Raw genomic sequence first — 23,563 nt, 5'->3', positions numbered from 1 at the left:
ACAGGAAAGTAAAGTGGATTCCACCTCACACGAGGTGACTTGCCCTCGTTCTCTCTAGGCAAAAATCATGCCGATTTTTCAGGTTGCTTTCTGGGTCATATGCTTAACGCTGAGTCCAGATGCCATCAGCAAAGGGAAATACTTGCCATCTTGCCCAAGTCACAGACAGTTAATAAAATATCTAACAATTCTAACTGGAGTTCAGTTTATATTGTAATCTGCATATCAGCGTTAACATAGATTTGCTTCTGATCTAAGAAGCTTTGAGGGCTCATTTAGCAGATTTTTTTCCAACCAACTCAAACCCTGATGCCAGTAGCCTTGACTGGCAAGCTGCAATCATGGGACAAACTCTCCATCTCAAACCTCAGACCTGGTGAATCATGTGCACCACAGTCATTCTCTCCAGCTCTTTGTCTCGCCTACTCTCTCCCACTCTTCTCACAGACCCATCAGTCTGCTCTCAAAGCACAACACAGCCAAAAGCTCTGCAGAGACTCCTGCCTATGGGAGGAGGCCAACAGCTCTGCAAACTGGGAGCGCAGCTGGGCAGGTCCAAGCAGGATGCTTGTGCTTACCTCCTCCAACAAGGACGACTCCAGCTGGCTTAGCTTCTCTTCCTTCTTCTTCAGCAGCACCTGTCCTTTCCGCATAGCCGACTTCATCTTGTCCAGCTGCTTGGCTTCCTGCAGTGGACCAAACAGCAATGCCAAGGAGGAAAATTACCCAAGAACAACAGGAAATTATCTACTTTAGTGGTCACGGTGATTTTCACCATCTCATTTCTACTTGGCACAAGAAATCATGCTGCTGGATTTAAACTGCTCCCAAGTCCCGCAGAGCAACAAAAAGGAATGTGCAGAAGGGAAAGAACAAGGCTAAGGCAACATCGCTGCACGGAAAAAGGGGTGTCACTTCCTAATCCTGCATCCAACAGAGTCAACAGCTTTGCAGCAAAAATCTGCAAATAGGAGTGCTCTGTCAATGAAGGAAATGAAGACCTTTTCCCTGTCTTTGGTTGATGTATCAGCAGAACTGACAAGTACTCAGGGATCAGTTTTCAAGCAAGAGAGAGGCTGCTGCAGAGCTACAACTGTGAGCCTGTCCCTGCTGATGGGATGGATGCCTGCCAGTGCTCAGTGACTCACCTCTTCCAGGTTCTTGCGCATTCCCTCCAGGAGCTGGGAGTTGTCAGGATCTTGCACCACCTCCTGTGCTTTCTGCACATCTTGGTGCCACTGCTGCTTTGCAGCTTTCAGTGCTGTGTGTCTTTTCCTCATGGAGTGGGTCTGACGCACCAGGAATTCCTTGGCTTTTCTGATGGAGATTCCTTCAGCAGAGATGTAGCTCCTGACTCTATAAGAAAGAGGTACAATTCTGGCCTTCTGTGCTGGCCTTTCCATCCAGCAAGCCTCATGCAGATCCCTCCCAAAATAAACTGTATGTGCAATGCATATAAAACTCAAGCAAAAACATCTGCTTCTAAAACCCAAGGAAAAAAAAACCAAACAAACACAAGAGAACCACATTTTCTGAAGTAGCTGGTACACAGATACTCACTGATCAAACTGGAAGTTGCTGTCTTCATGGTTTTGAGAAGGCGGGGAAGCAGGCTCTCTGGATGAATGCTGAAGAGTGGAAACGTTTCAAACACTGATAGATATGCACAAGAAAATTGAACCCCAGGATCCCATTAGAATCAAATTAGGGGCAAAAATGGATGTCTGGATGACATCACTGTATTATTGCCCTGATCCAAGACCAGTGCTGGGGATATTTTGTTGTGTGATATTTTAAGTAAGAGACATTTCCATCTCCCACTCAAGTCCTGCTTTTGACTTCAAGGGCACTCAGGCATCCCACGCTCCTTTTCCCCTAATAATAGGCAGAAAGCAACAAGGAGTACAAAACATTGATGTCTTCTGGCAAAGAAGAATGCATCAACGCATCTGAAACGAGCTTAGGCAGAAAGAGCCAAGGCTGGAATTTTCACAAAGTTACAGCCTCAGATCTCACGAGGCAAATGCCTTTGCAGACAGCTCTACTCACAGCATGAATAGTTTCTCTCAGGTCTTCAACATGGAGCTCAGCTTTCCTTCTGGGAGACTCCGCACTTTCTTCTGCCTCCAATTCTTTCAAAGTCTCCTGCTTGCTCCTGACAGCTGCCTCAAGCTCACTGCCACATGAAAAGGCAACAATGGCAGCAATTCATTAGACTGCAGGTCCTCCTAGCCCAGTAAACTACCAGCAAGTGTCCAAAGCAACCTCCAGATTCCAGACAGGAAAGGGCCAGACATGAAAGACAAGTGGGAACACAGAAACATGCTGACGACAAGGATTCACAACAGCTTACAGCTGCTGTCTCATACAGTTTTTTTCCCCACATACAGGAATAAATACAAATAAGAGACTTCATATAGCAGTTTTCAGATACAGACTTCTATACCCAGGGCTGGGGTACATCAGACAGTAGCAAAGCAGTTTGACAACGACCATTAAGACAGCCTACTGCCACTGCTCTTAGGCACAGCTGAACTGCTCGTGCAACACCTGCAGACAACACCAGTAACCAGGTAGATTTTGAGCACTAGAGGAAATCTCTCACACACACACACACACACACCTGATACGCTTCTGCAGCCTCTGGCTTCGAGTCTGCAGCAAATCCACCTGGGCCTCCAGCTCAGCTTTCTGGTCCTGGAGCTCCTCAAGAGCCTTACGCAGTTGCCAGATGGACTCAAGAAGGTTGGTGTGCTCCTTCCGGTTCTCCTCCAGGCGGAGTTGAGAAGCTAAAGCAGCTTCCTGGTAACAAACAAAAAATCTCTCAGGCTTCCCTGACAATGGACTGAATGCACACTGCATGCAAGAGACTTCTGCTATCTGCACAGTTCATGGGAGGCCCCAGAGCTACAAACACACATCACACATCAATCCCAGGGGAACAAGACTGCCTGCTCTTTTGGGGAAATACCTCTGAGCTAACCAAACTCCCAGCAGGAAGATTCTCCAGGTCAAGCCAAAGGGGCAGGAGGGAACTTGCAAACTCACAGTTTAGAAAACAACATAGCTTTCATTTTTTAAGCCATGGTTCTAGTGTGTTCCCCTTCCCATCCCCAAAACCAAAGCAGCACAGATCCTTTGCAGAGCCAAGGCATACATACATCTCGTTCTCGCTCAGTCCGTCTGTCTTCATCTAGCAGCTGCTGCTTTTTCCTTCTCAGAGACTCCTCCTAGACACAGCAGAAAAAGCAGAACTATCAGAACATAGAGATACCAGTAGAGGAGACTGCTGATGCTCAACAACACTTGAAATACAGAGCCTAATTTTCAAGATAATTCAAGATTACCTGAACACTGATCTCTGTTTTGCTTCATCCCATCCTGTAAGTGACAGAATTCATATACTGCCCCCCAAAACAGAGGAGCACTGCCAAGGCACTGACTTTCACCACAAATACCACTAACTGTGAGACTGTGCTACTAAGAACACTTAGCCCTCATGACAGAAGTTTTATCTTGAAACCTGGTAACTTGGGTGCCAAATACAACCCAGCCAGGAAGCAGCCAGGGGAGCAGCTCAGGCAAGGAAATGTCTCAAGCCCAACACAGCTGACTCACCTGGCTAAGCAGCTGCACTGATCTTGCTTTAATGTTCCTTGCACGTATTTCAAGCTCATTTTCTGAATCCTGGAGTCTTCTTTCCTGCACAGAAATGTCACCTTAAAGAGTGAATGGCACAAGCTCCTCACCCACCAGGCAGAGCTCTGCCACCAGGAGAGAATGACCTGCCACTTGTATTTCTGTTGGCTACAGAGGGTGGCAGATGCACGGAGGTGTCGCAGTACCCAAGCAGCCGAGTCCCAAACTGCCAAGCAGGGTTCTGCTCACCTTCTCCCCATGCCTGTGCTGCAGTGCGGTCAGACGTTCATCCAGCTCTGCCTGCAGAGTTTTCACCTCTGCTTCATGGAGCTGTCGGAGGCGAGCCATCTCACCTCGCAGGCCTTCCAACAGCTCTGCTCTTTGCTTTCTTTCCTGTCACAGAATACAAACGAGAAAAGGCGGCCGAGTGAAACCCTTCAGCAAGCCATGAACACAGAGGACACACGCTCTGTATAACCAGCTCATCACACAACATGTCCTTAGCAAATAACAATTTCAGCAAGATTAAAGCCTGCTGCTTGTAGGCACAATATCATTATGAAGATGGCTCAGGAAAGAAGAAATGACCCATGATAGGGCTTTGTCATACACTGCTGACTGTGTGACAGGAAGCTTTCCAGAACAGGCAACTACAAAACCATCAAAAAGCTTCTCTAAATACAGAAGTCCACAAATGCACGTGGAAGTTGCTTGCACAGAATGCTTCGACAGGTTAACCTCATAACCTGAGCCTCAGTTTGCTTTACACAGCAGCAAAAGCACTAAAATGAATGAGATGCCCCAGTTCTAGGAGTGGCTGAGATAAGCAGAGCTGGCAAGCAGCAGTGCCAGCCCAGGTACAGTCCAGCTGACCAACAGTGATCTCCCAGTCCACTGCACTTCCCCAGAAGTACCTCCTCTTCATACTGATCCCGAATCCTTGCTAGGACCTCCTGGTGCTCCTCCTTCATCCTCTCCATTTTCCTCTCATGATCTTTTTCCACTTCGTGGCGTTTCTCACTCATAAGCTCACTGAGCTGCAATGATGACACAAAGAGGCTTCACTGAATCACTGCACTGGCTCCCCAAGAGAGCAGCTTCCCACACGAACAGAAGGACTGAGAACCTTGCATGTGGGATCAGGCCACAGCCTAGATAGTAGCAAAAAAGCACTTTGTGAAAGGAGATGCTGCAGGAGTGTCCCTTCCCCAGTGCGCACCACTGTCACCCCTGGGCAGGGAACTCTGCATCTCAGACCTCACCAAACATCAGTGGAGAACAAAGAACTCTCAGCATCCAAGACGAATACTTGCCTCACGTTCATATTCTGCTACTTGGTATGATTTCTGCTGCACTTTCTCCTCTGCTCTCTGCAAATCTTCACGCAACCAAGCCTCCTCACTCCTCTGTGCCTCCGCTATCTGGGTTTGCAGGCTGGAAGTGACCTGCCATGAAAACCACCCACAGAGACTTGTCACCCTTCTGACAAGATCTCTCTAGTGTCCTCCTACAGAGATCAAGAAGCATGGCAAAGATCAACGTGTACAGTCCCACCACCCCCTAACTTGGAACATGCCCAAATACTGAGCCAGACCAGAACCATGTTTAGGAAGTAGAAAAAAATTAATGCCACCCACCCTGCCCACACCTGGAAATGGAGTGGGACGAAAAAGCAATTTCCATTCTGGGGACACCATCTTTTACCTTTCGATGCTTCTCTTCTGCTGCAGATTTCAGCTGCTGGAGTTCAGCTGCAAACTGTTTCTCTAGCTCCTCTGCAGCCTAAAGGAAGACAAGCCAAACAGTCTGCTGGCAATCCTTCATTTACAGGGACAACACCACACAAGGTGCAGCTGCAATTAACTTCTATCCACAAGCAGCAAAAGTGCAGTGAATCCCTTTCAAAACAAGCAATGCACAGCAACGCACAGCAACGCACAGCAACGCACAGCAACGCACAGCAACGCACAGCAACGCACAGTACACTCTCTGGACGTTTTCCCTTCCAGAAGATCCCAGTGGATCTCAGACATGCCATCCCATGGAAGGACTATCAGCTGCCTCTATTGAAGAACCTCAAGCTTTCCAGAATGCTAAAGCAACACCCAAGAGGTTTTCTAGCCTGATAAGGTAGTTTGCTTTCACTTGGCCAAGAAGAACAATATTTTTTTTCCTTCAGATGCAATGTGGCCACTGAAACAACACTATTTAATCCCCCCTGTAACAAAACAAGGGGAGCATCCCCAGCCCAATCACAGCTCTACCAGCATGCCAAACATCTTTCCCTTGTGTTTTAACGGAGTCATTATCAAAGCACATGCAGGTGTTACTTAATCTTATTTAACTTCAGCATTGCAGTGCAAGTCAGGTCAGCATAAACAGCAAGGGTCTGGCTCTAGTTGGTAATAAAAGAGTCTCACCTTTTTCTTTTCCATTTCTAATCTCTCCTTAAGCTCCCTTAGGAATTGTTCCTTCTCTTTTTCTAGCCTGATTGTTTCTTTCTGTTGAGCTTCCTCCATTTCCAGCTTCATTTTCTCCAAAGCAAGCTGCTTCTTCCTCTCCAAGTTCTCCTTCTCCATTTCCTGCACAGACTCCCACCCTTCTCTTAGTTTTTGCAGTGCCAGCTCTTGCTCTGCCCTGGTAGGGTTACAACAAGAGTAGAGGAGCCAGTCAGAATTTGCTACTTTAACATTGGGCTCCATTGAGGAACCAGAGCTCAGAAGATCAGACGTGAAAACCCCAGAAGAAGTTGAGAACCAATGTACACTTTGAACACCTTGGAAATAAACAGCAAACAGCATCATAGTTGGGTCCTCATGATTCCTAGCTTTCTAACAGGGCAAGGCAGCAGCTACAGGAAGCTCAGGCTGGCCAAAGAACCCCAAGTGGATGCTGATGGCATGCAAGATGCTTCTCTCTCAAACCCACAATTTATGTCCCTAAGGATGGCAGCTTCCTGCTTGTTGTGGAAAAAACTTTTCACCTTATCTTCTCCTTCTCTGCCTCAGTCTCAGAGGTGATGGTGGCTCGCAGCTTTGACAGTCTTTCAGTTTCCTCCTTTCTCACACGTAATTCTTCCTCCTCACAAACCTTTGCCAAATCCTCTTTCAGTGTCCTGCGAGATGAGCAGCCAGGAGGAAGAAAAAAAGAGGGGAAAAAAATAAAAGGTTCAGGAAGCTCTAATGTCTTCAAACCACCTCCCCAAGGCACGCAGATCAGCTCCCACTCACTGCACCTGCCTGAGAGATGCATTCCCAAGGTTCCAGACAGTTAATTCCCTTCCATACCTTCACAGTCTGGCTGCTGGTACAGGAGACACAGCCCTTAAGCATCAAGATCCTGTGGTGTATTTTAAAGGCTCGCTATACTGTCATCATAGGTGGCACTTTTTTCCCAGGTATGTAAAACTCAACTCTATGAAATGGAGGCAGATTCCCAGCTAAGGTAGCTGGATGCATTAGTATAAAGCTTCATGCTTTTGCACAACACTCTTTTTCCCACTGCTTAGACATTTCTCCCTTCAGGTGTCCTCTTTTGCACCTAAGGCAGCATCCCCACAGTGCTTCATGTCAAGGCAACCTTTCCTGGCTGCCTGTGTGCTGCTAAGAGCTTATCTGGGGTGGCCCTGATGTTTATAATACAAGTCTTGAGAGAAAAGTCCCCCAGAACAGAGGACACCATTCCTATTGCTGTTCTGCTCCCTGGGTTGCCATTAGATTTTCTTGCATTGGCTGGGTTCTGCACATAGAAATCCATGCCCTATTCCTTAAAGTCTTGTTTGGAAGTCCTCCTGTAATACATGCAGTACCAGAGCTTCAAATAGTTCCTCTGGGGTAACCTCATCTTCTCTAATGCCCCAATTTCCAGCCCTATTACTACCACTTAGACCAAGATTTGAAAGTCTGCCAGGTGGTAAAGCTCCAAGCAGTGAACTAGAAACTTCTCCCAGGTTAACAATAAGAGACAAGTTCACAGCTCTATGAAAGTTGCATGTGTTTCGAATCATAGCTCTTCTGACAGGACACAAGGAAGATGCTCTCTTGCCTGTTAACGAGGGAGAAAGCTTTCCTCAGGCAGAATGTACTCTGCTCTGAGCATTGGCAGCACTGAGAGCAGACCACTGCCCATTTCAGGATGTGCAGATCCTTACTGCCACTGTCAGGATGGAGCCCCATGCTCCTTTTCACCTCAAGAGCTCTATTCTTGCCTCCTTCACCCACAGCTCCACAAAGCAGCTCCTGTTTCTCGGTGGCCTATAACACAGCACAAACTTGCTGCCACCAGCAATGAATCACACCTGGGAAAGACTCAGGAGGAGAAACAGGAAAAACAAAAGAGTACCTGAGGGATTTTTCTTTTTGCTCATAAAGCTTCTGAGTTTCTTCCTCCTCCCGTAGCCTCATTTCCTCTTGGAATTGCTGGATTTTCTCCTCCTTTGCTTGCAGTAAGTGCGTTTTGTCTTGTTCGACCTCCTTCTCCAGCTCCTTGGCTACTCCCTCCAGGGATTCTTCACTAGACTGGGTCAAGGACTGCTCTTGTTTTGTTTCTTTCTCAGGTTGCCTATCAAAAGGAAAAAGCTCCTTTGGCAAAAGGGTGAGAGAACTGAGTAACACAAAGGGAACGAGCAGCGTTCCCACACACAGTATCACCTCCAAACCAAAAATCTCAAAGCCTCCTACTCCACAAGCTTTCCTCTCCATGAAGGGAAAGTAAATGCAGAATCTCCACTGGATTGCAGCCACTTGTCTTCTTTTTTTTCATTTGCTGCTGTGGAGCACTTGCTGTTTTGCTCACAGGAGGTGAGGAACAGCAGTGGAGGCAGGTGGAGGGCACGCAGGTAGAAGACAAGCTTGGTACAGAACTCATGCTGTCACTGTTCCCTACAACATGCCTGGAAAACAAATCCATTCCCTTGCTTGCCAGCCAAACTCACCAGCCTTACATCCTGAACTTTCCTGTGCTGCAGACACAGGCGAGCATTTTTACAAGGCTATTGAGGAACACACAGCTGATCCTCCAAGCTTCAAGCCAGCCTGGGGATGTTCCCAGGCACCACTGATTGGAACTCTCATTGACTTCTAAACTCTGACTGATAAATTAAACATAGTCCTAACAGAACTTAGGTCCTGAACGGCTCTTATTTGGACCTGCTACAGCTCACCTCGTGAGGGAAACACAGCCTCACCTCACAAAGGATCTAGCAGCTGTGAAATCCTGCCTAGGACCATAAAAGCAGATGCAATCAGCACCAGCTTCTAACCCAGGGATTGGCAATGTATTTCTAATGGACCAGGTATTTTTCTGCAATTGCAATCGAAAGTGTGCTGGGAGTTTGCCAGCCCTAGGCAACAGAAAGCCCTAAGCTCTCCAAAAATTCAAAACCAATCTGTTTCTAATTAAGTATTTTTTTTTTTTTCCAGACACAGAGTAGCAAAATTATAAGGTCTGAAAGAGGCTGAAAGGGAAGAGGGAGAAATGAAGATTAGTCTAAGGACAAAATTCTTATTCTGTGCTAGTGAAAGCTGAAGCAGCAAGGTCTTCTCATCATGCCCCGAGACTGCTAGCATAAGGCAGAGATCTCTGTCTTGCCTGGAATCAGGGAAATAGCAGCTCTAGTAATATAACCTTGAGTCAGAGAGAAAAGGTTACTCGTGCAGCCATTAGCAAAAGAACAGAGAGAGAGGAAAGGGTAGCCGGGTCCTGGAAAAATCCTGTTTCACTACTGCTCCCCTGTAACACTGCATGCTCCGGGCCAACTGCACAGATGCCTCCAGGAGGTGCCATTTATCAGGCTGCTCTGCGAAGCACTTTGAGTACTTCCACCTAAAACTGTTCTTTTTTGCTCAAATCTTTGTTTAAATAACTATCCAACCAACACATGCACATTTACACAATTTCAAATGATAAAAAAAGGAGATACTTGTCTTCAAACCAAAGATTGCTACTCCACCACTTTGCCTTGATAGATGCATTGCCTATTTTTTCCAATTACTTCTGCTGATCTGTCATTTGACACAGAAAGCAAAGTCAGCATGTTCCTCTACTGGGAACTTCCATTGCAGTGAAACTGCAGGTACCTATCAGCAAACTCCACCAATTTACCACTGTGACAGACCACTGGCTTTTGCAGAGAAACTCAGTTCTCCCATCTTCTGCTCTGACCTCGTTATCCCAAACCAAACAGCATTCCCAGGGACTCTAAAAGTGAAAGGATTTTTTTTCCCCTCCCTCCTTCCAATCTCAGTACTGCTCAGCAAGCAAACTGCTGTGGAAAACTGTTTATATTAGGTGTGTAAATGCTTAGCCTCATTAGTGATGCTGGTAAGGAGGCTTTTCCAAGTACAAAGTAAACAGATCTTTTTCCATACCACAGAGTCCTGTGCCACAGACCCCAAGGGCTGAGCTGCTGTTCTCACCCTCCGCAGGACAGACTGTTACCTTGGCACTCTTGCCAGGAGAACAGCTGCTTGGATTTGCATGCTGAGATGCTCTCAAGCTCTGCTGTGCCCACCAAACTGCATCTCCTAGCGTGCCAGCCTCACACAGTAACTTCAAATAATGGGGAGAACAGAAAAGAAAGAACAAAAACTGTTATGCATACAACACTAGGGACTTAAATGAAGCCCTTACGCTTTTTGCAGGGCTGCAAGTTCTTCCAGATCGATTAGGCTATCCAGCAATTCCTCATCCAGCTGCAGGGCCACAGCCTCCTCTTGATTGGCATTTTCTAAAGCAACACACTTCTGTTCTGATGCTTCACCACCACTTTGATCCCTCTCACTTCGCAGCACAAAAAAGGTAACAGAATATCAGATTAGCATAGATCAGATTCTAGTGACTGCTCCAAGCAGACAAAGACAGAGGGAAGACGGGATGAGCAGCTGACTCAAGATGGGCAGTCTGCAGCACGAGCTCATGCCTGCCAAGGGGCTTCATTTGTCCAATATGGGGCTGCCAAAGCCCCGACAAAGCTCCAAACCATTCACACCACCTCGAGCACTGCCAGACTAACAGGCAGCTGAGGGTGTAATTTGTCTGTCAACCTCAAAATGTCGAATATCTTTGCCGGATTACCTCCCTCTCTTTGCAAGTCCTTACAGAATTTCCCCAAGATAAATCAGCCCTATTAGTAACGCTCATATTGTAGTCTAAATTAGAGATGGAAATACATTGGCAGGCATGTTTACATCTGTGGTTCTACTTCATCTTGGAAGCACAGAGAAGAGAGATTAAGCAAGCACAACGTAGCTGTACAGGCAGAGTGAGTGGGGAGGATTCATAGCTGGGAAGCAGGTACTAAGTGATAAAGAGAATTCCTTGGGCAGAACACATTTTTAGGGACCTTCAGGTGAACAGCTCCTCCAAGCACAAAGCTGTGAATCCCAATTGCACACAGCCAGCCATTAAGATGGACTGCAGCTTCTTCCGTTCGCAGGTTTTCCTGGCATAAGCAACAGCTTCTTCATTCCCTGTGCCCCAGAATGCTGTGCAGCTCTGTGTGGAGGCTAAGAGTTTTGACACAATTCATCTATAAACGCCACTTGTTGCAACTCTCAAAGGCAGAGCAGGATGCTCTAGAGACCACAGAGCCCTCTGCTCAGCACAACATTACAGTTGCTTTAAACAAGTTTCCACAAACAGAGGAAAATACCTCCCCTAGACAGTCTAGCCCTCATAGCAACTAAAGGTTGGGGAAACCTGTGTTGCTCCTGGGGTTACAGCTGTTGCGTTATAGAGATGTCCACAATGCAGGATAACAAAATAGCTTAGCATTTGTGCTTGGCCAAACAGAAGCCAAGTGGCTCTAAGACTCCTCTAAGGAAGGAAGTGGAACTGAACTGTTCACTTTGGAGCTAAACTCTCCTGCCAAACCAGCACTGACTGGCCCCAAAACCTGCAACGTTTGTTATCAGGCAATGGCTAGGGCCCAATTCACCTGTGTTAAATACCACAAGGCACAACATAATGAGAAAACAGACCATCAAGAGAGTGCAAGAGAGTGACTTTCACAGCCTTAGATAAAAGCCATGTAGCTGTAAGGGAAATGGAAAAGTCAGCTCCACATCTCAGAGTAGTCATGAGGAGGGCAAGGCAGGCAGTTTTGCTGTCTTCCCAGCCAGAAGCTGAAACAATGCTAAAATCTGCTGAGGTGATACTAAAGGGGTGGTGGGAGAAAAGATAGATTGAATGGAAGAGACTGTGTGAGACACTGCAGGAACTCAGAGTGCTCTGCAGGGAACTCCTGCACAGGTTACAGTGACCTGAGCACAGCAGGGACAGACGAGACAGGAAAGTCACTTGGAGCTAGAGCTGTCTCTGCCTCCTTTCTAGTTCTGTTTGTACCATACCTCACAGCAGCTTTTGTTCTTTTGCTTTGCTCTTCATCTATACTGGCTTTGCTTTGGTCTTTTTCCTCTTCTCCCAGCTCCTGTGCCTGCAGGTAAAAGCAAATATGTGGAGTTCGCTGGCTCCTTTGCCATCAAAGCCTCCCAGACCTTACAGTGGCTCCACCAAAAAGCAGGAGCACTGTGGTGTAACATACCAGCACCAAGCCCAGGGACTAAAGTGCATCCACAGGGCATTCCAGAATGCCCAGCTGAACGCATTAATTTCCTCTCTTGCATGTAACCAAGGTCCTGAGATACCATGGGAAAACATGGAGGAATGGCTCCACCAGCACAGAGACATCAGGGAGCTCAGCTCTCCAGGTTGTGTTACTATAATTGGTCTCAGGGTTGTTTTTTTCAGTACAGAAGATGAACTCTCTGCCAGCACACAGCACTCTCAACATCAGCTTTGGTTGTTTATTCCCCCCCAGAGGTCATCTTACATATCCAAGTAACCATAAACTGTCTGAATAATGCAGGACAAATCTTTTAAAGCAGGAATGTCACATATACAAACATGAAATAATGTACTGTGGCCATAAAGAAAACAGATGCACCGATTGTGACCAGAATTACAATAGTTCTGCCTTGAATCCTGGTTCCCAAACAGACCACAACGGGCACCATACAATATAGTCACACCTACCCAGAGACTTCTGACCACTCCATCCAGAACAGATCAGTCTGGATGCTGCTGACTAAACTGGTCCCTCAATAGCAGGCTCAGAGTGTCTTCAGGTAGCTTATTTATGAAGTAGGAAATACTTAAAATAACAAATATTTCAGTGTAACATGGTTAGCTGTTCCTATTCCCACCTGCCATCTACCAGGCACCTCTGTCCCTCCAGCAAGGAGACACACACACACACACACACACACACACACACACACACACACACACACACACTTGTGTAATTCACCCAAGGAAGGGGAAACAGGCCCCCTCTTCAAACCCTCAGTCCTACATGAGAAAGAACCAACAGCCCATCCTGCCTGATGAGGTTTCTGGATGCCCCAGAGCCCATCCAGAAATTCCAGGGACCACACATAGCAGGTGAGCTCAGACCTTGCCATGCAGGAATGTAATAGGGAGCAGGGCTAAAATAACACAATTAAAACAGCAGTAATTTATGCAAATGTTCAGCAGAGCAAACAGCGGAAGGATTCCCTGCAAGTGCTGTCACCTTCCATCACATCAGCCTGGTCAGAACTCTCCCAGCAGCTCCCCACCTCTCCAGCCTAAATAATGACTTCAATTCCTGAGAACTGAGGAGCCCAGAAAACATCACCCGGCTCAAAACAGGCTCTGTCACTGCTGCCTGTGCGAGGAAAGAAGCCAGAAAAACGAAGAACGAGGTCTTCTGGGGAATAAAGATGGTGAGTTACAGGTTACACTGCTGAGCCCATGTCTGGGACCTCCTCTGCATTCCTGCCTAACGTATCTCCCCAGAAATCCCTGTAGGAATATGCAGACATATCTGGAAAGGCAAATAGAGCTTGTGCCCAGGGTTGGATTTTAAGCCCTGCCTGTGAAGTTCCCAGAGCCTTAACCCTCTTGTTGTTCCAGGACCCCCAGCAGACCCTGCGAAGCACTGAGTACTGCTGGCAGCTTGGTCTTCTGTCCTGCTCGACACCAGGCTGAGTCCCCCAGGAAAGACCTCATGCTCACAATACAAAGCCAGGATGACAGATAATAGGCTGTCTCCTCTTCGTACAGCATAGTCCCCAAGAGGCCTTGAGAGGAGGATTTCTATGGTCTCCAGCACGTGACAGCTCCAATGCCATGCCTGCTTCCAGCTCCTCACCACCATCAACCTCAGCTTGGTAACAATGCCAGCAAAGCAGGATGCCAGCACTTTAAATGCCTGCTAAGTGAAGGGTGAAAGGAGCAACCTTCCCATTGCCAGCAGAGAAGTCAAGTCTAGCAGAGAGCAGCCCACACTGCCACTGCAATCTAACACAGCTCCTGCCAACACACGCTAACCAAAAGCCTCCAATGTCGTGCATATGTAGCACCATTGAAGAGGTCTTTTTTATTCAAAAAAAAAAAAAGGATATTTTGCCAGTATATTCAAAGCAAGGCAAGTCCATTACATGGAAATAATCACATTCCAACGTTCCGGAGTCTCATTTTGAAATAGCCTCTGTCTTTTGAACAAAAGAGCAGCTGCAGTTCTGCGGGGGGCACCATTTCAAATCCACCTCTCCCTCCTCAAGACAAGGCTGTAAAAAACTCAAAATGTGTCTGCTCCAACAAGACATTTGTATGCACGATGACTGTGCTGTAGCAAGAGGGAAAGGGGGAGAACACAGCAGGCATATGTTTTGTTTTCTCTTCACATCTGATTATGCTCATTATTAGGCACAAGAGGACAGGTGTATTCTCCAGACAACCTAACAAACTGGATTGCTCCTCTCTGCTGGACAGGTGGTGAGTTTGCCACTCAAGGTCTCCTCCAATGCAGCTGATCAACTCACTTACAATCAGAGCAAGGCTGAGTAAACCCCAGCTGGAGCCTGACCCTCTGCCTCGCTGTGCAGCATGCTCCTCCAGCCAACGCGCTGATGAGCTGAGATGGTGCAGGAGAGGGAGAGCTGGGAGAGCTCAATAGGAGTGCAGGGCTGAGAAGGACGACTTGGCAACACGCTGAGAAGACAAGGATAAAAATCTCAAGAGGCACAGCAATCCTCAGTCAGAACTGCCATAACATAGCCACATATGGGGCCAGCATGATATAGGAAGCAGATGTGTTCATGCATATGTACACTCCTTCATATGCCACAGACTGACTGGAAGGATCCTGTTGTTTCCCCTACATGAAAGCAGCCAAGGCAAGCAAATGCCTAAAATTAAGTTTCTTTGTCCATGGAAGGTAACCTCCATTTCTTCATTTTCTGCTACTATGCTCTGTTACACAAGTTCTCTTCATCTTTTCTTTCTCTTAAGCAGAACAAATACACACAACAGGAAAAAAGCCAAACAGACTCTGCTTCCCTGCACTCCCTAGGAAAGCCAGCTATCTATGCGTGTAACTGGAGGCAGTGAAGGCACACACTTGTGAGCTTGCTTGATGCACGCATGCATCACTCACAAACCACCTCTTCCCAAGAGAATGATATGTGTAGTTTCTCCTCACAGGAGTGGCTGCAACTCCCTGCATCTCTGCAGACACAACACTGAGCTAGAACTGCTGCTCTCATCCATTCCCTGAAGTCACAGTGCTCCATCTGCCTCAAAATCTTTATGCCAATAGCTTCATCCTGCTATTAGTATGCCACAGTGCAGTGTTTTAACCTGCCCATTCCAAGATTGGTCCCTAATCATAGATAAAGCACTTACCTTGCACAGTGACTTGTCTAAAGCAGGAGACAGAGCATCTACATCCAACACCCGCTCAGAAAACTGGCTCTGGAAAGCCAAGTCCTGAAGAAGAAAGGATAGGATCAGTTCACTTGTCCCATGAGAGATCCTGACAAATTAGAAAAAAAATCTGAACACGCTTAGGAATCCTCACTCATCATCCCACTGACACCAATTTGGTTCAAATATCCAGAGCCACTACAATTAGAAAGGTTTATAGGACACGGGAGATGGCTACACTGAGATTCAGGCCTCCATCCAAGCACAGATTATATCTGTATCGCAGTCAGATGGCCCTGGCAGCAGCAAGTTGGGTTTTGTTTCCCAACCCGTAGGGACACACACAGGTAACAGGTTACTGAGCTACCAGTGTGAGCCATCACAGGTGGGGCCCTGGCACTGCACTGCACTGCGGCTCTCTTCCCTGATGGTCCCAAAGGAAACTCCCTGCAATGCCAGCGAGCTGCAATTCCACATAAGGGCATCATGAACTGCCTCAGGGCAGTGAGCCTTGCCACACCACCTCATGCGTTCTTCCATGCCACAGATCACAGCAGACACAGGTGATAGAGTGCATCTATAGCCCCAACCCTCTACTGCTCTATTCCCAGTATTGGTGCAGATCTTCTGAGATATTTTTTCCTGAAGTCAGCTCCTGCAAGTTGCCCATGGGCTACTCGCTCCGAATTCTCCCTACTGGCAGAGGCTGTGGGTTCACACACTTGGCTGCACACACAGCGTGCGAGAGAGCACACACGCATGCCCACAAGCAAGCTCTAGAAAAGGTATTGTTTGATGCAGCAGCCACTTGCCAACACAGGCTCATACTAACACTGATAGATAATGATATTCGCAGCCATTTTCTGGCCATGCTGCCTCCGCTCCCACTGGCAGATGGCAGCAGCAGTTTCCTGCAGAGATGAAGAGATGCTGATGGGCACTTCACCCCTCACCTCAGGGCTATCCTCCTGCATGTTCTCCCCTTGGAACTTTCAGGAGCCAGGACTCTCAGCCATGCACATTTCCCTTAGAAAAAGCTATTTCATCCCTTAAAGCATGATTTTATATCGCTTATTATTTTCCACTTTGCAATTATCCAAGTGGAGTCTCAGCTGAGTGACCTACTTTGCCAGAGCTATTACCTCACCCTCAGAATGAACCTGCACTTTTCTGCAATTCCTGCTCAGTACAAGTCTCTCACCATACCTGACTGCAGAATTACCACAAGCCTCCTACCATGGGCAATACACACGACAGGACCACACAGGCAGACCTGGAAATCCTACTGAGTGCCTGACTTGGGTCTGGCTTCAAACTCGAAAGCACATCTCTGGAGCTAGAGGGCTTTCAGAGTAAGAGCTGGCTCTTGAAGCACTGCTCTCCAAACAGATAGTCCTTGGTCAAGCCACTTCATCCCATACAGCCTGTGCTGGCTCAGGAATTTGCTAAGCACAAGTGTGCTTCAGTATTCCAAGAGTCTTCCTGAATACCAAAGGGAGCTAAGCAGAGGGTGACACAGGTGATCTGTGCCAGACAGTAAGGTCACTGCATGAGTTAGGGATACAAGAGATGGCTATAGCCTTACGCTGGCTGTGTGTTCCCAGAGGGATGCAAAGCCCATAGCCAAGGGATAAGGAGCTCCTGGCGACTCACCACATGCTGGATCAGCTCCTGGTCGAGGTGGTTAGAAGCCTGCAAGTCCTCCATGCATTCACTGCTCTCAGATACTTTGGAAGGCTGAAAGGAGATACGTACATGTGTTAGCCCTGCAGCTTCGTTTAGGCATTTCCAACTAAAAAGACAACAAATGATAACTGGAAGACAGATCTGGTCTCTGTATACCATGAGGAAGAAAAACAGCAAGTGTCTGAGGTGAACGAACATGTTAGGAGACACTAAGGGTGTAACCCACAAGACAATCACAGAATGCCACAGAGAAAGGGCTGGGAAAGGAGGATGCACACAGGAGATGGGACTGGGGAAGGCAAAGAAGTGCTCTTCAAATATCCCTGACAAGGGCACTAGCTTACTGCCTCATTCCTTCTGCAAGGATCATCACAGCTCTGAGAAGCCGTTGGGCCACCAAGTAAATCATGAAGCCACACAGAACAGAGCTTTTTCCACCACTTCAAAAACCCAGCACCTTGCTGTCCCTACTTGCAGTGCAGATTCCTACGTTCCCAGTCACAGTGAAACAATACAGAACTGTTTAACACCCATGCAGTCCAGCTGACTTCAGCAAACCAAACATGTAAAGAGAGCATTTATAAAAGCAAAGATTTCCGTTTTAAGCTCTTCAGGAAAGCACACACTTTCCAGAATCAGTCATATGGTTTATCATTTCTTAGACATTACACACCAGAGAAATCACCAAAATTATGAGGAAGAGAATAGACTGGAGAGGCATCATTTTTCAGGTCTCACTTTAACGCTTCTGGAAGACTGGTAACAGAACTGAAAGGTATGCATCTGACATCGTGGCTGCAGGTCCAGGCTGTTAACCCACCTGCACCTCATGATGCAGAGCAGTTCATCTCCTGCCAGAGCCTGCACAATCGAGTGCCTCGGTGCAGCTCAGTGCTGCCAATTCTCCTCCTAGGCAGCACTACAGAGGTACTGGGCACGAGCTGCAGCTCGGGAGCCAGCCCCTAGGTATGGCCCTTCCCCTGACCTCACGCCTCCCTCTCAGCATCCTCCTGCAGAGCTGTAAACATCACAGCTGGCAGCTCACTTTACACTTTAGCCCCATCTCTACATAAGCTGAGAGAAACAACAGAAGGAGAGAAACAAAGCAGTACAGACAGCTGAGCTTGGTGTGAACTTCATTATAAAACCTGCTTGCTTAGTACAGATGGCAGCACTGAAAGCTGAGACTTATTTCTCCTCTAAGACTTGAAACATGCGTCACAGTCCAGGGTTTTTGCCTGTCAGTTGCTTTGGACAGCACTTTGTGTATGCAGAGAAGAATATTTCCTAGCTCAGTACTGAAGAAACCAATCTGGGAATTCAGAGCACTTATTGCCACCCCCACCTCCCCATAGGAACACACTGCTGATTAGGAAAGCACTTATGCTGACTAAACAGAAAATGAGCAAGTGCTCCAAATGCTTTCCTGAATCAGGGCCTTGCAAAGCAATGGGAACAGCCACAGCAGATTCCACACCAAACCAAACCCAAGCAGGCAGGTCGCTTACTTTGCCAGCATCCAGCCTGCTGTCAGCTTTCACATCAGCTGCTTCCTCCCTCATTTCATTTACTATATTTTCATCAACAGACACGGTGTCAACGGTGACAGCCAGGCTTGCCAGCTGATCTGCTTCAGCAGCTTCAGCATCTGGAGATGCAGCTCGAGGTTGCCCAGGACTGCTGGGCACGTCTGTCCCTGCTGCTCTCCCTTCCTCCAGAGACTGTGGCAGCTCATCAGCTGCAGAGACGTCACCTTGCACCTCAGCAGCTTTCTCACCCAGTCCTTCATTCCCAGCGAGTTTCTCATCAGATTCCTCTTTGTTCTGGTCAGACAGCCTACAGTGAGCATCTCCAGAAAGGGCTTTAACTGGAGTTGGAGGGCACGTGTCACCAGAATCCAAGGAAGACTCTTCTTCAGCATGTCTTGATTTTAAAGACTCCTTCTAGGCAGCAAGTCAAACACAGTTACAGCTATAACATTCTTTACTCTCTCTCTGGGAGGATACTGGGTGAAAACAACACCAGCATCAACCAGAAACACCAACAACACCAGAAAACAACGCTGGGCTCCTCTACAGCAAGCAAAAAGTAAAAAAATAAAAAATCACAAAGCTTTGGGTGACTTCAGCAAGACCAGCTTGGTTTTATTTTCATACAGGCTCTTTCAAATGAAAAGAACACTAAGATGAACTCATTCATTTCCTGAGGCTGAGATTACCCCACTGCTTTTGTAATCACGAGTAGCTAAGAGTGAGCAGTGGCTGCTGTAGGGACCATCAGACCCCAGGAGCTCTGCAGAAGGCTTTTATATTGAGTCTGTCTCACAAGTGGAAGTTTGCAAGAAATTTAGCACAAAATAACTAGAGAAGGGCAGGCAGGATGCAGCCTCCATGCTTCCCAGTGGGACGAGCCGAGTGCAGGCACTGATTTAAGCAGCCACTCTAGTCCCAGTTTGGTTCAGATCTCAACTAAGATATTAGACAAAGAAATGTGTTTCTCCCACTGGCCTTGGGAAGAACAATCCCAAGCAAGAACTCAGTCACCCAAAGGTTCAGCTGCATCTCCCAGAGGTGGGGAGGCCCACAAAACTCACAACAAATAGCATGATAGCCAGGAGGAAGCAGGAAAAGGTTCCCTCGCCGGTATGCAAACAAAACTGCTTGCACTTCCTACTTTCTCGCTGTTTATTAATGCTGTGGTATCTTGTCAAACATTAGCTGCATCCTGAGTACAGCATGTACCATACAGACTGCATATTTTAACGATGTATTTTTATCAAAGTGCAACTGGAATGCTGTCAGTTCTGAACACGGAGCTGCGGCAAACTGGAAGGCTGTCTTGGGCACATCATTTGTCTGAGAGACCTTCTCAGGGCTGAGAGAGTCATCAATCAGAGCAGAGGGGAGGACAGAGAAATCAAATCACTGGGTACTTTCCAAAAAAACTACAGTTCAGAGCCTCACCTGCAATCTGCCAAGTAATAAATGAAAGCTTATGGCCTGTTTCCAGTTCAGTGCCTGGTTAGCAGAGGTTCACAAACACCACTGAATCACTAGCCAGCCACAGGAGGCTCTTCAAAGGCCTGGCTAACATCTCTGTGCCAGAACCCAGAAAAATGTATGTGGTGGCGCCATTCCTTTAGTGATCTTCCAGGGGACCCATCTTCATGATGCTTCCTTTTATCTGGGGATAAGAGCACCTGGGACGAGTCCCCTAGATGTGCTTCTGTTTGGCCAGATTTGGTTTGCAGTTTTCATGAGAGCCTTTCCCCAGGACATCTGATAATGTCCAAGAAAAGATGTGCCAGATGAGACCAACCCGGATTCTTAGGCTTGTAAACCATAAACAGATCTTTCCCTTTGGGGAGCACATACAACAACATACAGATGTATCCACTGATACACTGCACACACAAAGACCTCTCTCCAGTAAAATTTACCTCAGCTACTGGAACATCCCAGAATAATTTCTTTACCTGGTAGAATCCTATTTTAAGGATACAGAAGATTTTTGTTAACGCTACACCTTAATGATGACAAGTGTAGCTCTCCAGAATAGGGAACTGTGACACTCAGACACACAGGTGGAAGAGAAGGAAGGTTTTCCTTGTGTAAAAAAGAGACCATGAATTTGCTACAGATTTTGTGGCTAAGAAGAGCCATCCAGATTATAATTGGCTTTAGCTGATCTTCTCACAAGCTGTAACACATTTCACCTGCAGCTGTGTGACACCAACATGGAATTTCTGCCTATCAAACACATTATCTCCAGACTTCCTACTGATCAGCATAACTGGAGGAAAATAAACAGCAAAAAAAAACAACCCAGCAACCCACACTGATACCAGTGGGATCAGGTTTTTGGAAAAGCATCCAAACCAGGGATGAAAAATCAGTGCAGACAGCAGCCAACAAAACTGCATCTTATTCATCTCCCAAAACAGGATGACTATGCCACTTTGGATTTTAACAGCTTGAACATGAGAGATTACAACAAAACCCTTCACAATCCTATCTTTAAAAGAGAGGGAAGAAAACAAGCCACCTCAAACTGCATAGAGAATTCCTCTGCAGGCTGAACATGCTCCCCTTTTGCTTCCTGATTTCAGGTTGGTCCCAGGCAGAGAAGAACAGAGTGGGGTAGGTCTGGCAGCATCTAGAAAGCATTTGCTCTTAAGTTTACACCTCTTTCCATACACATAATACTTTAAGCAGCAAAAGAAACAAGCTAAGCAACAATCAGATCCACACCACAACACTGGAAGCAGCAAGCAAAGCTCTGCAACATCATGCAAGCAGGGCTGCAATGTCAGAGCCACTCATCACCTCTCTCAGACTGCCAGCTTCCTCCATGGGACTCCTCTGGTCCTGGAGATGAGCTTCAGTGACATCAGCCAGGTGACCGCCATAGTTCTCCTGTGCTTTGCTGTTATCCTAGTGAGTGGGGTAACATCTGCTAGCCAATACTCACACAGCACCCTTCTGAGCTGTTGGGGTCCTCTGCCTGTGAGGGCCTGAGTAAGAATGAGCACAGCAGCTCTGCACTGTGCTTCCTCAGGACGTGAAGGAGCAAGGCTGTGACACATCTCTCATCCCTCCCCTTCAACCAGCCATCGAGGCACTGATATTTTATGGATGTCTTAATATCCTTGGAATTAGCAACACTGCTGCCTGTGTATACATCTCTGCAAGAACACGTACACTGTATTGCATAATGTTTATTTACAGAGAGAGCTCCCTTTCACACATCTCCATCTGCTAAGAGAGCTTTGCATGTTAATCCCCCATCAGATAAAGGTCCCCCTTGACTCCAATTGTTTACCCAGAGATTGACCTGTACAGAAGGCAAAGCAATAAGGCTTCCCAAACTGCAAGCACAGCAGCCTGTGGATTACTCCTGCTGTCATGGGACCCTCAATCCAGGCACCCAGAGGTGCCTCCAGGTCTTTTCCTCTTCTCGTTCCTTTCAGGAGGATCCTTGAACCTCAGCACATCACCACACTCTTACATTTCTTTTCTTTAAACATGAATATTCAGCCCTGATCCACAGATTTCATGAAACCAGCTGTTTTCACCCCATCACTTCCTAGATTCACCTCCCACAGAGCTTGATTTATGAATCCTTTCCTTCTCTCCATTTTGGAACAAAGCTGGAGAGATGGGATGCAGGATAAGAGCTCACTCATAGGAACGTTTTTCTACTGCCCTCTCATGGAGTTACGAGTGAATTATATTTTCCATGGGGCACTAATATTTTATCAGGGCTGAGATATCACCAAGCTGAGTTACTAGCTATTGAGACACAGCCTGGCTGTTGGGCAGCAATTGCCATTTTATAATAGATTCCTGAAGCCTTGCCATGTCACTGAAATGCCAAGACAACCCTTTGCTCCTGGACACATTAACATTTCAGTGACGAATTGGGCTCTGACAGGCTTCTTGTTTGGAGATGAGAGGGTCGAAGCCTTTTTGTTCTGTATTTTTGGGTGGTTTTTTTGCATCCACTTTATTACAAACATTTGCAGTTCCTGTCCAGCTCTATGAATGAGTTCTCCAAATGAGTTTACAGCTTAATTTTCTGTACACTGTGAAAAGGATGAGGGAAATAGTAAAAACGTTTTAACAGAAATTAATTTGCCTTTCAATTGCTGGAACAGAATTTTCAAAGTGCTAAGAAAGGATTAACGTCAGCACAGACAGACTGAATCACTAGAGCTGCTTGCAACGCACTTCACATTGTCCCTTTGTCATCTTAAGCCTGATCACTGCTAAGAAAGTGCTGGCAAAGAATGCACACCCGCAGGGAAAGCAAAATGTCTGCACAAGGCAACGCGTGTACTGAACTCATTGCTGATGCTGAGAGTCTGAGCAACATAATTCATCAGCAGTGCAAGATACAAAATGAGTTTTATGTTGCCACACACAGAAAAAGCTGCCGTATCCAGTCCACCATGAAGTTCCTAAGAGATTCTTATGGAAATGAACAACAGTGTGAGGATGGTGTGTCCAGAACAAATTCCCCCTCCACTCTCCAAACGACAACGCTGCAATTTCTGCTGAGAATAAGCCTTCCTTCTGCACTGACAGAAAAAAAATGAGGAAACAAACCATGCCTCTTCCTCATCAACCCTTCCTCCCACAGCATCAGCAATGGCACCACTCAGATCTGAGACTCTCTTCTCTTCTTTCTGTCATTTCTTGACAGAAATGACTTCTGCCTTGCCCATCACACCTATGTTGCTTTAAGTTTCTCTTTATTCACTCATCAGGAATTCAAGCTCCACCTCACGCTCAGGTGCTGTCAAATCAAATGCCATCTATCAGATTGGAAAGCACTCTCCTTCAAGGACAAATCTACCTTCTGATACTCTCTGTAGAGGGGCAGTGATGTGGGTATCTGGCTTCTCATAAATGCTGCCCTCCCAGCCCTGCTGTAGGTTGTTATTGCTCATGAATTACAAACAGCTCCTAGGGTACAGCTCCTGGGCTCT

The 23,563-nt window shown here is 46.9% G+C and overlaps 1 protein-coding gene across 4 annotated transcripts in view; it reads right to left on the bottom strand.

Annotated features, from left to right (window-relative positions):
- Positions 1 to 23,563, bottom strand: part of CEP164 (centrosomal protein 164) — a 43,674-nt gene that overhangs the window by 12,207 nt on the left and 7,904 nt on the right. Inside the window, exons 8-27 of one of the 4 annotated variants that reach the window (XR_007380950.1) lie at positions 21,399 to 21,506; positions 18,582 to 19,013; positions 17,041 to 17,124; positions 15,367 to 15,450; positions 11,988 to 12,073; positions 10,270 to 10,419; positions 7,981 to 8,199; positions 6,623 to 6,754; positions 6,060 to 6,276; positions 5,344 to 5,421; positions 4,953 to 5,084; positions 4,554 to 4,676; positions 3,889 to 4,032; positions 3,619 to 3,702; positions 3,162 to 3,230; positions 2,624 to 2,802; positions 2,050 to 2,176; positions 1,561 to 1,628; positions 1,149 to 1,356; positions 579 to 686 (exon numbers count right to left, since the gene is read on the bottom strand). Coding sequence is in view for 1 of the 4 variants with exons in the window: in XM_048968527.1 (XP_048824484.1) it covers positions 579 to 686; positions 1,149 to 1,356; positions 1,561 to 1,628; positions 2,050 to 2,176; positions 2,624 to 2,802; positions 3,162 to 3,230; positions 3,619 to 3,702; positions 3,889 to 4,032; positions 4,554 to 4,676; positions 4,953 to 5,084; positions 5,344 to 5,421; positions 6,060 to 6,276; positions 6,623 to 6,754; positions 7,981 to 8,199; positions 10,270 to 10,419; positions 11,988 to 12,073; positions 15,367 to 15,450; positions 17,041 to 17,124; positions 18,582 to 19,016; positions 21,399 to 21,506 (2,835 nt within the window). In the remaining 3 variants the exon portion in view is untranslated. Of the gene's footprint in view, positions 1 to 578; positions 687 to 1,148; positions 1,357 to 1,560; positions 1,629 to 2,049; positions 2,177 to 2,623; positions 2,803 to 3,161; positions 3,231 to 3,618; positions 3,703 to 3,888; positions 4,033 to 4,553; positions 4,677 to 4,952; positions 5,085 to 5,343; positions 5,422 to 6,059; positions 6,277 to 6,622; positions 6,755 to 7,980; positions 8,200 to 10,269; positions 10,420 to 11,987; positions 12,074 to 15,366; positions 15,451 to 17,040; positions 17,125 to 18,581; positions 19,017 to 21,398; positions 21,507 to 23,563 lie in introns of all 4 variants that reach the window. The other 3 variants (XM_048968527.1, XR_007380951.1, XR_007380952.1) reach the window with 3 other exon arrangements.

This window comes from Lagopus muta, chromosome 22, assembly GCF_023343835.1.
Source record: "Lagopus muta isolate bLagMut1 chromosome 22, bLagMut1 primary, whole genome shotgun sequence".
NCBI classification, from domain to species: Eukaryota; Metazoa; Chordata; class Aves; order Galliformes; family Phasianidae; genus Lagopus; species Lagopus muta.
Note: the sequence above shows the minus strand (reverse complement) of the source record. Positions and strands in the feature narration are given on the sequence as shown.